The sequence below is a fragment of the Sciurus carolinensis genome, chromosome 3, assembly GCF_902686445.1.
Source record: "Sciurus carolinensis chromosome 3, mSciCar1.2, whole genome shotgun sequence".
In the NCBI taxonomy this organism is placed as follows: domain Eukaryota; kingdom Metazoa; phylum Chordata; class Mammalia; order Rodentia; family Sciuridae; genus Sciurus; species Sciurus carolinensis.
Genome location: NC_062215.1, coordinates 14,907,145 through 14,922,984, shown reverse-complemented (window position 1 = coordinate 14,922,984; position 15,840 = coordinate 14,907,145). Strand labels below are relative to the sequence as shown.

Below are 15,840 nucleotides of genomic sequence, written 5' to 3'. Positions count from 1 at the left end.
ATTCAGTTCTTCCCAGTTTGCCCTTTTGGTCGTTTCAGAGACACTGGTTGGGGGATTAGATTCCATCCCAGCCTATTACACTTATCTGACAGCCTAGCTCATCACCTCTTATCCCCTGTTTTGGCCACTTGCTTGTTCTGTAACAAAACACAGAACACCTACTATATGCCAAGCATTGTGTCCCTCAGACTGCTTGCACTCTATGAAGGGAGACAGCCACACAGTTTATGGTGTTCTACAATAACAGGGCTGTGTTCAGGCACACTGGTAGCCCTGAGGAGGTGGTGATTGCCTGTACCTGGGTGGGAGCCAGAGAAGGTTGCAAGATGAGGGACACCTGACTTGGGTTTTGTATTGTTTAGTTTTCAGCACTGGGGATTGAATCAGGGCCTTGTGCATGCTAGGCAAGCACTCTGCCAGCAAGCCACAGTCCTGACTGGGATTTTGAAGGAATTCTCTGGAAATAGGGAATGTCACTTAAGGCAGTGAGAACACCCATATGCAGAGGCATATATAGAGTCAAGAAAGAACTACACATTGGATTGTGCATGTGAAATGGTGGGAAATGTGACTAGAGAGGTAAGCAGGAGTCAAATCGGAGAGTTTTGTGCTTTGCAAAAATGTTAGACCTTATACCTCATACGCATATATGAGACTTTGGAAAATTTATATAGAAGGAAGTCATGATCAGAATTGCATCTTAGGCCGGTTGTGGTGGTACATGTCTATAATCTCAGCAGCTTGGGAGGCTGAGGAAGGAGAATCACAAGTTCAAAGCCAGCCTCAGCAACTTAGCAAGGCCCTAAGCATCTTAGTGAGACCTTGTCTTAAAATAAAACATATAAAGGGCTGGGGATGTGGCTCAGTGATTAAAACACCCCTGGGTTCAATTCCTGGTACCAAAAAAAAAGAAGAAGAAGAAGAAGAAAAATTGCATTTTTAGAAGGATAGGCAATGAAGAAAGAGCCTCTGAAAGGGTGGTGAGACGGGGAGCCATGTCATACTGTATTAGTCAAGGTGAGAGAAAACAGAAGCCTGAACTAAGGCAGGAGCAGCGGAGATGGGAAGAACAAGGCAAAAGTGAAGGAATCAAGAGATGAAATAGTCAGGATTCAGTTATCTATTGACTTTGAGAAACAGAGATGATAACTCAGGGGCTGAGCACAACAAAAGTTTATTTTCTGCTTACACAAAAGTCCTTTGGCAATAGATCAGCCTTCCTCCACCTTCATCTAGAACATGTGGCTCCCAGTCACTTTGGAGAGGGGAGGTATGTTTTTCAGGTAGGCCTGGAAGCGGCTTACTCCTGCCCATGTCTGCCAAATTCACATGGTTCCAACATAAGGAAAGTCAAGAAATAAAGTCTTCTGTGGAGCTGGAAGAGGAAATAAAATGATGGGTAAATAGTAATGTCTCTACAATACATCAAATGGGCGAACTATCTGGAATAACAGCCAGTGTCATTTCATTTGTTGAGAGCTGTTTGAACTGGACAATACGTGATTGAACCTAATAGAATGATACCTTCGGCCAGTCTTTGACCACCAAAGTTCATTTTTAAGTGATCTCAGTGATCCTGACAATCAAGCCTCTGGAGATAGTTCAGTCATTTGTGAATTTATCTTGGTGAAGTAAATATTAACTCAGAGAAAACAAAAAAATATGTCCAGCTTTTCATCACAGATAAACACAGATATGGGGTTGGGGCTGTAGCTGCGTGGTAGAACTCGTGTGTGCCTAGGCCTTGGGTGTAATCCCAAGCCTTGCCCCCTCCTCCAAAAATAAAAATGAAAACAGCTACAAAGTTAACAGGAAATTATATTTCTCTCTGAATCACACACTGAAGTTTAAAGTGTCATAACAACTCCTTCCTTTGAGTGACTACTCAAAAGACTCACCAAGAAACTTCTCTAAAATCATAGAATTTTATATTTGAAATTCTATCACTGAGGATGAATCCTGACTGTGTTGCTTGGAGAAGTTGTCCCTTTGACAGAAAGAAGCAGCCTTGATTTCTAACCCAGGTAGAGGGCTTCCAGGCAGAGGATGATAAACACAACATCACTATTAATATCTTAACATTATACTTGCTGAGGAAACTATCCCCTGGGTCCTCTGCAGTCCAGAGCAGATGTCAACCTCTTTTTGAGTTTACCAAACTGTTTTAAGTTTTGTTAAACCTCCACCTTCCCCATAATCCTACAGTAATCCTTTATTTGACAAGACAGCCTCCTTACCCCATTCCTCTGGTGTGTACTCTCCCCTATTGCAGTGAGCACCAGCCTGACTTTGTTGGAAGACAGGTTTGCCTCTGGAGGGCTGACTGATGGTACAAGGGCAATCACAAATCTTATTTTGGTCTCTACACTTATTTGTGAACATAAATTCCATTAATTTGCATTTTACTACTAAAGTAACATGAATAACTAGTAAGCACATGAAAAGATGTTCAACATCATTACTCAAAAGGGAAGTATAAGCCGGGGCTCAGTGGTGCATGCCTGTAATCCCAGTGGCTCAGGAGGCTGAGGCAGGAGGATCTCGAGTTCAAAGCCAGCCTCAGCAAATGCAAGGCACTAAGCAACTCAGTGAGACCCTGTCTCTAAATAAAATACAGAGCTGGGAATGTGCCTCAGTGGTTGAATGCCCCTGAGTTCAATCCCCAATACTCCCCACCCCAAAAAAGGAAGTATAATCAAAGCAATAACATTTCACATTGCTAGGATGGCTACAATTATAGACAAAACAATAAAGTAGTGAGGATGCGGAGAAACTAAACCCTCATACCTTGCTGGTGGGGATGTAAAATGATGCAACCACCCTGCAAAGCAGTCTGGCTGTCCCTCAAAAGGTTAAACAGAGTTGTGACTTGACCCAGAAATTCCACTCCTAGATATTCCCAAGAGAAGTGAAAACATGTTCACACATTCATAGCATCATTATTCATAATAGAATGTGGAAACGGAGATAAATAAAATGTGGTATGTTCATATAATGGAACATTACTTGACAATAAGAAGGAATGAAATACTGACATGCTCTAACATGATTGAACCCTGGAAACATGCTAAGCAAGAAGTAGTGAATTACAAAGGATCACGTAGTGTATGATTCCATTTGTATGAAATGTTCAATGGAGGCAAACCTACAGAGACAGAAGCTATTGCCTCAGGCAGCGACAAGTGGGAAAAATGGGAGTGACTGCTAATGGATATAGGGTTTCTTTTCAGAATGATGAAAATGTAAAACTGATCATGGTGATGGCTACACAACTCTGTGAATGTACCAGAAATCATTGTTCACTTAAGTTGATGACCTGTATTATATGTGGACTATACCAATAAAGATTTTTGTTGTTGTTGTTGTTTTACAAAACCAACTATTGGGCACAGGAATAGTATTGTGATGGAGACACATAAACATTTCTATATAAATATTGGAAGTACTGAGATACAGGCATGCATGAAGGGTTATGTCAGTGTAGAGTAGGGCACCTCAGCCCAACTGGAGAGTTTGTAGATGTTGATCTTAAGATAGGAAATAATTCCTGAGCTGAATCTTTTTTTTTTTTTTTTGATACTGGGGATTGAACCAGGGATGCTTTACCACTGAGCCATATCCCCAGCCCCCACTTTTAAAACTTTTTTGAAAGGGGAATCTCACTAAATTGCTTAGGGCCTTGTTATGTTGCTGAGGCTGGCCTAGAACATGTGAGCCTCCTGCCTCAGCCTCCTGAGTCACCATCATGTCTGACGATCTGAGCTGCATCTTGAAGGAAGAGTGAAAACTAACCAGGTGAAGTGAGGTGTAACACAGCCCAGCAAAGACATAGGTCTGTGCTTAAAAAGAATTGAGAGAAGTATTAAGAGCAATATGGTGTTGTTAATCTGCAAGTAAAAGGGTGCCTGCCTGCCTGCCTTCCTCCATCACTAAGTAGCCTAGCTATTTTTAAAAAATTAAATTTGCTGAGCACATTGGTGCACACTTGTAATTGAAACTACTCAGGAGGCTGTGACAGAAGGATCACAAGTCTCAGGCCAGCCTAGGCAACTTAGCGAGACCCTGTCTCAATATTTTAAAAAGTCTGGGGGTATAGCTCAATGGTAGAGTGCTTGCCTAGACACACATTCATAAGTGAACTATTAATTACAGTTAAAAGTCTGAGGATGTGGCTACATGGCAGAGCCCTTGCCTGCATGCTGTCAGGCCCTACATTCCATCTCCAGCACCACAAGAGAAAAAGATTCAGCTAAAATTTTGAAGAAGGACTGTAAGGCTTCACTGAGAAGGTGATGGCTGAAATGGGACTTAGAGATGATAAATATTTCAAAAATGAGAAAACGAATGGCACTTTAAACAGAAGCAAAGAGGTGATAAAGACTTTGTAGTCAGAGCTGGGCATAGTGGTGCACCACTGTAATTTCAGCAAGAGGTCAGGCTGTGGGAGCTGAGGAAGGATACAGTGAACACTTCCCTCCCTCAGTAATGCAGCATTAGGACATGAGACTGCAAAATGAGTAGCTGGATTAGGGAGGTCCTTATGTAACAACATAAAATCTAGGCCTGTATGATTTACACCCATTATCCCATTATCCTGACACTGGAGAATAGGTGTCTCTGGAGAAGTATCCTAGGAGATTGCAGAGGGAAAGGGAGATCCAACTCAGGACCAGCAAGATCTTTTGCTTAAATCATGGAAAAGAATTACTAGTATGTGTCAGTCAGAGGCATAGACAAAGGTTTATTTAGGAAAGTAGATACATGTTCAAGGGAGAATGCTGGAAATCTCAAGATAGATGCCTCTTGGGGTAAAGCGAGGAATATACATTCAAGTGAGAATACAGGCACTCTAGAGAAAGAGAGATATGGTTTGGGGATTCTGGCTCTTTATTTCAGTATTGGGGACAGAATCTAGGGGTGCTTTACCACTGAGCTACATCTCCAGCCCTATATATTTTGACTATATATATAACAATGACTACATTGTTTCACAAAGTTGCTTAGGGCCTCACTATGGTAACTGAAGCTGGACTCAAACTTGTAATCCTTCTGCCTCAGCCTCCCAGATCACTGGGATTACCAGTATGTGCTGCTGTGCCAGGCTCCAGCTCTTCTTTTAAAAGAAACTTGCTGAGTGGTAGGCATAAGTATGTAGGAATGATACTAGTCTGGTACTCTCAAGACAGTTTATGGTGGTCTGGTCAATCTCAGGATCCTTAGGCTGATGTGTTCTTCAATGTTTGATCAATAGCATTGGAAAGTCCCTTAAATTATAAGTTTCTCAAACTATCACATCTCTCTTATATAACTTATTTATTGGGGGGTTGAATAACAGTGCAAGGTAGAATTATAGATTTCACAGGAATCTGGGTGACTGGCCTGGGAGACACTGGCTTAGGAAGTGACTGGCCTGGAACATTATGCAGAATTTCTTTTACCTTTGTCTCCTTTCTACCCATTTTTTTTTTTGAAGTTCATAATTTTTAGACAAAGCATGAACAGGGCGGGGAGACTAAGCTGAGCCCAGGGGTTCTTGGCTCCTGGGGGCCCAGCTACAGCAAACACAAAGGGAACACAAGAGGCAGGCAATTATCAGATTTGGTCTTGAACTTGAGGGTGGGAAAGGGATGATCTTAGAAAGGGGGAGCAACAGGAAGCAAGCTGGGTCTAAGAAGGCCTGGGTGGTCCAGGGTTGGGAGACAGCCCTACCTGGGGCTCTTGGTTGGGAGAAAAGGGAAACGAGGCCCCTCCCCTGAGTGCTGAGGAAAAGGCCCTTGACTCAGTCTCCTCCTGCCCCCCATCCACGGAAGAGCTAAAGTCCATTTCCTGGCCCCATTTAATGGCCCAGAGGTTTTTCCTGGTTGAGCCTCTGGAAGAAGCTTTTGCCAAACTCATGTGTTTGGCATGATCATGATAGCACAGGAGGGGGCAGCCTTGATGATCCTCGGGAGAAAGCCTGCACAGAGTCCCTTAGTGCCTGATTCAGCTCGTATTCTCCGAAGCAGAAGCCAGGTGGAGTCAACCCGCGGGGGCTTCACTCTCACAGCCTCTACAGCTCCCAGCGCAACCTGGCGCTGCGTCTTCACCACATCGAAGGGTAGAGTAAAGATGGCAGCCACCGTCCCTGAGATGCCGCCAGCTGCGAAGCTAATGCCCACAGATGTCTGGTCCTTTGGTCTGGGCCCATTCAGCCATCTCTTCACCAGCTCATAGTTGAACCAGTACAGAGCTGAGAAGGGTACATCTCGAAGAGCTGTGGGGCCCCAGCCCAACCACAGTGAGCGCCAGCCACCCTGAGCCACTGCAGCCCGGACACAGGTGCCAAGCTCGCGGTATGACACATGCTGAGCCTGCAGCTTTGTCCGTACAAGTTCTAGGGGGCTGATCACTGTCACAGCGCCCAAGCGAGCCAGTGCACCAGCAACCATAGGTGCATAGAGGTCAGAAGTCAGGGCTTGCCCACAGAGGAAGGTCTTGAGTTGGTCATAGGCAGTGAAGTAGATGGTGGTGGCTGGCACAGTCATCACCAGGGTGGCTGGGAGGTCGCTCCACAGGGTCCTGGTGCCCTCATGCCTCACAATCTTTACAAAAGCATCCAGAGTGCCAGTGAAGCGGGTAGGATCACGAAACCAGGTGGTACAGCGGGTACCATTTGGGCATAGGTACAGAGGCTCCAGGACACCATTGCAGTACAGGAGGCACTTTCTTGTGGATTGGAGAGAGGAGGGCGATTTGGTGTAGGAGAGGCTCCAGAGTCTGGAGGGAGGCATCAGTTCACTGGCTACTGAGGGGTGCTGAGACTGCAAGCGGACCTTCACCACGTCCAGGGGTGTCGTGAAGAGGGAGGTGACCACAGCCCCAGCCCCCGAGGCCATCATTTGTTGGAGAGGGCTAATGCCCCCAAGGTCCTGATCAGCCATCTTGTTGTTTAATCCTGGCTCTAAGCCGGTGCTCGCGCGGCGCGGCGCCAGGGGCCCAGCGGGCCCATAGCGGCTCCGCGGCCGGTGCAGGGTGCGCGCCCATTTTTTTTTTTTTTTTTAATTTCTTCTATCCTACCTCAATCTGAGGTCTTATATCTAAGGAAGTGAAAAGTAAAGGAATTTGCCCCAGGTTACACTAGTAAATGAAACAACCAGAATTTGAACGCAACCTGTCTAACCCTGAGGGCAGAAATTAAAGCTTTATTCACATTGCCTTGCTTATCTATCTCACACAAAATTCTCTGGATTTAATTTCACCATCGGGAGCCACTACAAAGTTTTTCAAAAGCTGCCACTCGTGCAGGCCATATAGCCTATCTCATAGAGTGCCTGCCTCTCATGCTGGAGGCCAGGGTTTGAGTCCCCAGCACTCTGACATTGTGGAAATCACAAAAGCTGCCACTCTGTTTCTTCTCCATCCTTTTTTTTTTTTTTTTTTTTTTTTAATGGTGCTGGGATTGAACCCAAGGCCACGTGCATGCGAAGCAAGCACAATACCAACTGAGCTATGTCTCCAGCCCCTCTCCACCTTTTAATGGCTTTGGCTTTTGGGGAGAGCAGACAGGAAATGAAGCAGGGACTGCAAAAGGCTCGTCTGATCATCGTTTCTCTTTCAAAAAGCCTGTGAGTCATCTGAATCTGTCCTAATGGATCTCTTGTGTTTAGGAGTTTAATCACTATGATCACTGCTGCCATTTATATTAGAGTTTATTACTTTAAAGCTCAAGGGCTTGTGTTGTATTTTCAACTCTCCTACGTTGGTATCCTTGTTTATAGCCAGAAAAGACTGGGTCAGAGACTCAGTGTCTGGGGAACTCACTTCTCTGACGGCAGCTTTCTTACCTTAAAACGAGGCGGTTAAACGACATATTTCTTTGCAATAACAGCAGGATATCTATTATTCTGGACTGGCTCAGTGTTGCGAAGGAATTTGGTAAGCCAAGTCAGTCTCATAAATCAGATGTATCCCTATTAGATCACTGTGGGAAACAAAATTCGGTACACCCCCAAGCCACCTGCAGGGATTGAACACTAGGTCCCGCCTTAGACGCACGCTTTGGAACCGCAAAACTGGAGCAAGTAGAGCCACGGAACGGACTTTGCGGGCGATGGGGACCTGTTTTTGAAACGGACCTGTGAAAGGAAGTGCGCTACTCCATTAAGGGTTCCCGCGTCCGGCTGCCGGGAGGACGGTGCGGGGGTCATTCGGGGTTGGACTGCTGCAGGCAGGCGTGACAGGCAGAAGCAACCTCAGGGTCTGAACCTACTTGTTCCAGCAGCAGACAGGACAGGCTGATCTTAGCCGCTGCTGTTGGAAGTTGCAGCCGAGAGTGGGAGCCGATGGCGTCTTGGGCTGCAGCCAGCCTGAGCAAAACAGCTGCCCGATGCTTGCGGGCGCGAGGCCCCGGGATTCCTGTGGCTTCTCGGTGCGCCCCTCACCCAGAGCCCCCAGGCTGCGGCCCTGCTGCGGGCAAGAAACTGCACCTTACTGTGGCGGCCCTTGCTGGGCACAACAAATGGTCCAAAGTCCGGCACATTAAGGGTCCCAAGGATACCGAAAGGAGTCGCATCTTCTCCAAACTCTGTCTGAGCATCCGCCTGGCGGTTAAAGGTGAGAACCTGACAGCTCCTACTGTCTACCGATGCCCTCTCTGACCCTAAGGTCTCACGTTTCGCTTGCCTCCTGGGATTGGGCTAGGGTCCACCTGGATCCCGGGATTTTCATTTTCTTTTCATTCCCCAGTTACCACTGTTGCCCACCTCATAAACCTTCAGTACACTTAACCTAGATTGGATGTCCCCATTCACCTTTCCAAACATCTTTTCTTGTTAAAAAGGGAGCTGCCCTAGAAAGGTAACAGGTAGGACTGGGGAGATGGCTCAGTTGGTAGAGTGCTTGCCTTGCAAGCACAAGGCCCTGGGTTCGATCCCCAGCACCACAAAAAAAAAAAAAAAAAAAAAAAAAAAAAAAAAAGAAAGATAATAGGTAAAAGTGACTTAATCCATGTCTGTAACTAGGTGCTTCGTAGAAACAGATCCTCAGTCAGGTCACACATAAGTCTCAAACCGAGCCCTCTGCAGTTGCTTCTAGTAGCATGTAGGTTGTTGCAGAGGCTATTGCTTGCCTAAGCCCCAGGGTTAGGGTTTCTTGAGACATATTGTCTTAGAAGGTAGACTTGCAACCATATCTTTTCCCAGTTTTGTAGTCACCCTAAAAAGCCTGTTTTCTTTTTCTTTGTTTTTTTTTTTTTTTTTTTTTTTTTTTGCGGGGGGGCGGTGCTGGGGATTGAACCCAGGGTCTTGTGCTTGCAAGGCAAGCACTCTACCGACTGAGCTATCTCCCCAACCCCAAAGCCTGTTTTCTTTTTGGTGTCAGGCACCCATAGGAGTAGAGAAAAAAATCCTGTAAAAAGGGGCTGGAGTTGTGGCTTAGTGGTGGAGCATGCGTGAGGCCCTGGATTTGATACTGAGCACCACATATAAATAAATAAAATAAAAGATCCATTGACAACTAAAAAAATATTTTTAAAAAATTCTGTAAAAAGCATGAACTTTGAAGTCAGGAAGACTTGAATTCTGTCACTGACTAATCCATGATCTTGAACTAGTGGCTTAACTTTGCTGGGTTTCAGTTTCCTTTTCTCTAAGACGGATAATACCGACTTTGAGGTGGTTTACTGAGCATAATAAGCATTCAGTTAATGTTGATTTGTCCCTACATCTCCTGCCTGGTGTTTTTCTTTGGTTCCTTTTTCTTCTGAATTCTCTCTCTCTCTCTCTCTCTCTCTCTCTCTCTCTCTTTCTATGTATTTTACTGAGGGGTCAACACCAACAGCCATTCACATTCTTGGATTTTTTTATTTTTTGCAAAAAAGGATCAAACCCACTGTCTTGCATATGTTAGGCAAGAACTCTACCACTAAGCTACATCCCCAGCCCTTTTAAAATTTTTACTTTGAGACAGGGTCTGACTAAAGTGCTCCAATTTGCCTTGAACTTGAAATCCTCCTGCCTCAGTCTCCTGAGAAACTGGAATTACAGACGTGAATGAACACATCCAACTAAGAATTTTTTATTTTAAGTTCAATGAACACTAAGGAGTGTTTATTTCCTTCCACACACTGATCTTACAAAGATTATGAGATATATCCCCTATCCTCAGAGACAGCATGCTCACAATGTCATGTGAGCATTTCAATAATTGTACACAAAGTAATAGAGTAAGAGCAAGTAGTATCAATAAGTCTAGGAGATATTGTTACCATCAGTGTTTCTCACCTCTTTAATGAAAAGTATAGAGTTTGCTGAAACCTAGCAGAATGATAACCACTCCCAAAGGCAGAGAGCATTAGAAATTTCTTTTCCAAAATACTATCCGTGGCCCATGCAATTACTGGATGCATCATTTTAATGAGCGAAATGGTAATTTGCCACTGTTTTGGCTGGAAGTAGGGGCTGTACAACCCCTTTTCCACCCATGCTATAATGAAATGTTTTTGCTCACTTTTTTCTCTTTATTTCAGAGGGAGGCCCTGACCCTGAGCTAAACAGCCACCTAGCCAGCATCTTAGAGGTGTGTCGCAACAAGCATATGCCCAAGTCAACAATTGAGGCAGCGCTAAAAATGGAGGTGTGTCTTCAGTTTGATGTTCTTGTTATTGAACACACCCCCACGGGGTCTGTTTAGAAGGCTTCCAAACACTCCTTAAATTATCAGACACCCTCAACACAAATGCCTCTGGGGTTGGAGGAGAACAGTCAGGAACAGGATGAGTAGATAGTATACAGAACCACACAGCCCAGAATTACTCAACCAAGCTGTGAAGGGATGGGATAGAAAGAATGGGCACAGTGTGGGGAAAGCCCTGATGTTAGCTTGAAGAAGGGTTATTTTTGTTTTTCAGATGTCTATGCTCTAAAGAAAAAAAGCCAGTAAAAGGGGAAAGGGTGTGAGGGGCAGGGACGCTGAACTCCTGTGGGAGTTCCTTTTCCTCTGGGACAAGTAAGAAGAATCTGAGGAAGTTTAGTCATTTTAATGGCTAGTACTTATTGGGTGCTTATACCAGGCCAAGTACTTTGATAAAAACTCAATGTGTATTATCTCAGTGAATCCTCAAAATGTATTATCTCAGTGAATTCTAAGTAGAAACTGAGGCACAGAAAGTTTAGGTGACTAGATTCCGTCAAACAGAAAATGACAGATTTGAAACAGACTCCAGAACCTGTGCTCTAACCATTATGCATATTGCCTTCATGTAAGCAGTGGCAGAGATACAGTTTTTCTCCGCCCAGGGGCCCTGAATTTCCTTTGTGAAAGAGTAAGAAAAGTAATTAATTGAAAGCTCCCAGAAAGATGCAGGGCAGAGTACTTGAAAAGAGTAGTAGAGATTGGATACATCAACAAGTGATAAGTAAAAGGTGTGGGGAGTCCAGATGAAATTGGTCATTGGGGTTCTGGAGTGTTTGAATTTTGAGTCCCTGCTATTTTCACCAGCTCTTAGGACAAGACCCTGTCGTGTAATTTTTTTGCAGCAGTATTCAGTAGCCCAGGGGTAGGAGCATTGAGACTCTGCAAGTGGGTTTCATGGGAAATAGGGAATAGAAGAATGAATCCTGGTGGGGGCAACTTGGGAGGATATATGTGGGATTTGGCTGGGGAAGGGAGGAAGCAGAATTCAGAGATGGCTGATTATTCAAGGGACCAGGGAAACAAAACAGACTCCCTTCAAAGAAGGGGTAGTACTTTCATCAACTTTCAAAAGTCGATCCCTAGAGCCTCCTTTGAGAAGGTGGGGACAGAAATAAAGACTTGAGAGTCCAGGCTCCAGCCTAGAGGCCCATCTTATGAAACCAACTTTGTGGTGCCTGTGGTTTGGACCTGGCCTGTGGGAGGAAATTGGGAAACCGGAAAATGTGTTCATGTTATTTATTGCAGAAAACTAAGGGCATTTATTTGCTGTATGAGGGCCGAGGCCCTGGTGGCTCTTCTCTGCTCATTGAGGCATTATCCAACAGTGGTTCCAAGTGCCATTCGGACATTCGACATATCCTGAACAAGAATGGGTAGGTGTGTGTCTAGGGGAGAGGTGAGTGGGAGGGAACAGAGCCTTTTGGTTCCAATCTATGCAAGGTAAGTACTGTTGACTTCTTGTGGTGTTTCAGATTATAATCATACTTCCTCCTTATTAGAATCCAAAGGCATAATTGATTTTCCCTTAATGTATTCTGTTCTAGGAAGGATCCAAAAGACATGTGCATCAGCTGTAGACAGGATCTTTGTCCCTTATCCCATATGTAGTTATATAATGCTCAGGTCTTAAAATGATCTACCAGGACTGAAGTCCTCAGGACGCCAGGAAATGATCAGCAAAGCCTTGTATCCTCCAGGCTCCAATCAGGGCATATAATAGAGGGTGGGCATGTTCTTGGACTGTTCCTTTTACAGCAGCAGCTACATCTTCTTCAGGGAGAGAGCTGCCCCATGTCCATGTTTTCTCCATAGACTGAGTGAGTAAAAGGTGGTGTTGGAATGCTGTGCTTTGGGCAGGCTGAATGTCTAAAGGCATTCATGCACTCTGGCCCACTTCCTCTCCTCTCAGGGGAATGATGACAGAAGGAGCTCGTCATTCTTTTGACAAAAAGGGGGTGGTGACGGTTGGAGTGGAAGACAGAGAGAAGAAAGCTGTCAACCTAGAGCGTGCCCTGGAGCTGGCAATTGAAGCAGGAGCTGAAGATGTCAAGGAAACTGAAGATGAAGAAGAAAAGAACCTTTTTAAAGTGAGTTTGAAGCCTCTGTGTTTAGTGGACTTCCAAGAGGAGCCCTAATGGTTGCCTTAGGCATGCTTCTCTTGATTTCTTCCTTCCTGTGCCCCAGAGTACAGGTGAGGATGAGGTTCACATATTGTGCAAACATTAATTAAAAGGAATACTGGATAAGGGGCCTACTCTACTGGGGTTGATGAGGAGGATTCAGAATATTGAAAACTGTGAACTTAAACCCAATGATACATTGTTCCATTTGGGACTTTGCAAAGTTCTATCTGCTTTGTTTTAATGCCTTCTAGTTCCTTTACCTCCTGACTTTCTTTTATCCCTAGTTTATTTGTGATGCCTCTTCACTGCATCAAGTGAGGAACAAGCTGGACTCTCTGGGCTTGTGTTCTGTGTCCTGTACACTGGAGTTCATCCCCACCTCAACAGTGCGACTGGCTGACCCCGACCTGGAGCAGGCTGCCCATCTCATCCGGGCTCTTGGCAACCATGAGGATGTGATTCACGTCTATGACAACATTGAATGACCAGGACATATGTGCCTGTGGGCTCCTGCTTGGGCAAGGGACAGCTCATCCTGTACTGTAGTACAGATGCCTGTAGCAAACTCTGAGACTGAAGCAGGTGGGAAGCCTAGCCAGTTAGGAGGTCTAAGGCCTGGACTTGTGGCCTTGAGGCCAAGGGAATCACACACTTTCCTGGGGCGCTCTGTTGGCACTGCTAGTGTTTCGGAACCCTCCTGGATGCAGGGTGGCACCAGCCAGCTGTTCTGACTCTGATCTCAGTAGTGGTCCCTTGTAGAAATTGTAAATTCCTCACAGCCCAGCGTACTGAAAACTACTCTGTGTGTGTGTACGTGTGTGAGTGTGTTTGTGGTATTGGGGATTGAACCAAGGGTGCTGTACCACTAAGCTATGTCCCTAGCCCTCTTTATATTTTGAGTCAGGGTCTTGCTGCCCAGGTTGGCCTTAAACTTGGGATCCTCTTGCCTCAGCCTCCTGAATCACTGGGATTACAGGTGTGTGCCACCATGCCCAGCTGGAACCTATTCTTAAATAATGACAGTGGTTGATCTTGATTCCTGCGTTGCTGTTGTATGTCTCTTGAGTTTTTCTGCATTTGCATCTGGGTGTTGGACCTCTAGACTATTTCAGTACCCCATGCTTAGTTCTTTCCTTCAATCCCAGACATTTTTTCTTTTGGACTAGGGATTGAACCCAGTACTCTATACCACTAAGGTACATCCCCAAACCCTTTTACTTTTTATTTTGAGACAGGGTCTCACTAAGTTGCCCAGCCTGGTCTTGAACTTGTGATTCTTCTACCTCAGCCTCATGATCTCTGGGATTACAGGTGAACACCACCACACCCAGCTTATTGCTTATATTTCTTGACTGGCCATAGAAATATGGTTGTATCCAGGCACTCTGTGGTCTAATATTGGTCTTATAGCTTAATGCTGTCATTTATTCATGTAACTACTATTTCTCAAACATCTACTATGTACCAAGAACTCTTCTTATCTAGAGCACAGACTGTTCAGCTGGCATCCTGTGTTAGATCCTGCTCTAAGATCTAGGACCTCAGAGAAAATGAGACTGTTCTCTACAGGGGCTGCCCAGTGCATTGTGGTCTGCTGTACATGTATCTTCATTTTCTCTGTGTGGCCTCTGTGCCCTTCTTCCACCAGAGAACTTAAGGTTCTAGCCCAGTAGAAAATTAGGTGCCAGTGATAAGGGACTCCCTAGGACCTCTATTTTTTGACTGTTGTTATGTCCTGAGGTTGGTCTGAGTAGGCCTGTCAGAAGATTGGGCTGCTCTCCAGAAAGCGCTCACCAAGCTGAGTTTGAGTGCTGCAGGTACCCAGAACACCCAGCCCCAGCTCCTTTCCATCCCTGCTGTGAAATGATGGGGCCCTAAGAACTGAAGAGGTAACAGAGACAGAAGGAAGAATGAAAGACTGAATCAGAAGCCTGGGTACCTTTTACTCCTAGTAGTCACTTCTGGGTTTAGAGAGGCCAGGAGGGCAAACCACATGTGCCTGTCAAGCATGTTGGACCTGGAGTGCCTTTTGGATCCCTGTTATCCACCTACCTGTAAGTTGTCTAAGCTATTTCTGAGCTCATAGAAATTTTCCTGAAGGAGCCTGAGGTAAATAAGGATGGAAAATAACCAAAACCAAATTGACTATAAATGATAACCTTAGCTTTTAGGAACAACAGGTCATTTTATAACGACCTTGACAACTGGAGAGCAATGGTTGTGGAGAAGAAAACTGACAGAATAATCCAAAATGATGTCAAAGTATATGCCCTCACACCTCATAATTCATAATCAAACTACTACCCGGAATCCTTTATTTTTGTAGGAGATAACTCATCCAAATAGCTGATTAACACATAATTAAAATGTAGTGCAATTGTAAATTTATATGCTGCTTTATAACCAACAAAATCAAATAATCAGGTCAAGTATATTGATCTCATACAGAGCAGGTGAGAACAAGGTTCTAACATCACACCTTATATTAACAGACATTGTTTATAAAATACCTCTGTTTTTGGGAATGTTAAATATAAATTAATTTGGAAGATTGATCTTTTTTAATATGTATTTTTTAGTTGTAGCTGGACACAATGCATTTATTTTATTTTTATGTGGTGCTGAGGATCAAACACAGTGCCTTACACATTGTAGGTGAGCACTTTACCACTGAGCCACAACCCCGGCCCCAAGACTGATCATTTTTAATGTGAGAAATATGTACTAAGGAAGCCTACTTTTAAAGAATGTGAATAGGCCTCTAGCCTAATCGATAGAACTTATCAATGTGTGTTGTTGCATAACCAGTTTTCTGACAGCAAGGCATATTTGCAGTACTGCGCAGTAATAGCTCCTGTTGAAGATGGCTCTGCACTGACCCCTGGCGGTGTCCTGCAGTCTCTTGCAGTTAAGGGACAAGGAAGTGAATGAACCCTTTCTTGAACCTGTTTTGATGTTTCTAGATCTGGTAAAGATATCCTGAGCTAGTTAAACAAAGATTGTCATATCTATATGATGAGTTATCATGCTGCCGTTAAAAATTATT

At 44.6% G+C, this 15,840-nt stretch overlaps 2 protein-coding genes across 2 annotated transcripts; one reads left to right on the top strand and one right to left on the bottom strand.

The window, feature by feature from the left end:
- Nucleotides 1-5,853: 5,853 nt before the first annotated feature.
- On the bottom strand, nt 5,854-6,995 carry LOC124980598 (probable mitochondrial glutathione transporter SLC25A39). Its single transcript, XM_047546335.1, has one exon. The coding sequence runs from the start codon at nt 6,918-6,920 to the stop codon at nt 5,892-5,894; it is 1,029 nt and encodes a 342-aa protein (XP_047402291.1). The 5' UTR covers nt 6,921-6,995; the 3' UTR covers nt 5,854-5,891.
- Nucleotides 6,996-8,151: 1,156 nt separating this feature from the next.
- LOC124979946 (translational activator of cytochrome c oxidase 1) lies at nt 8,152-13,830 on the top strand. Its single transcript, XM_047544897.1, has 5 exons — nt 8,152-8,592; nt 10,505-10,611; nt 11,917-12,044; nt 12,581-12,758; nt 13,079-13,830. Exons 1-5 carry the CDS (start codon nt 8,322-8,324, stop codon nt 13,277-13,279), a joined length of 885 nt encoding a protein of 294 aa, XP_047400853.1. The 5' UTR covers nt 8,152-8,321; the 3' UTR covers nt 13,280-13,830.
- The last annotated feature ends 2,010 nt before the right edge of the window (nt 13,831-15,840 follow it).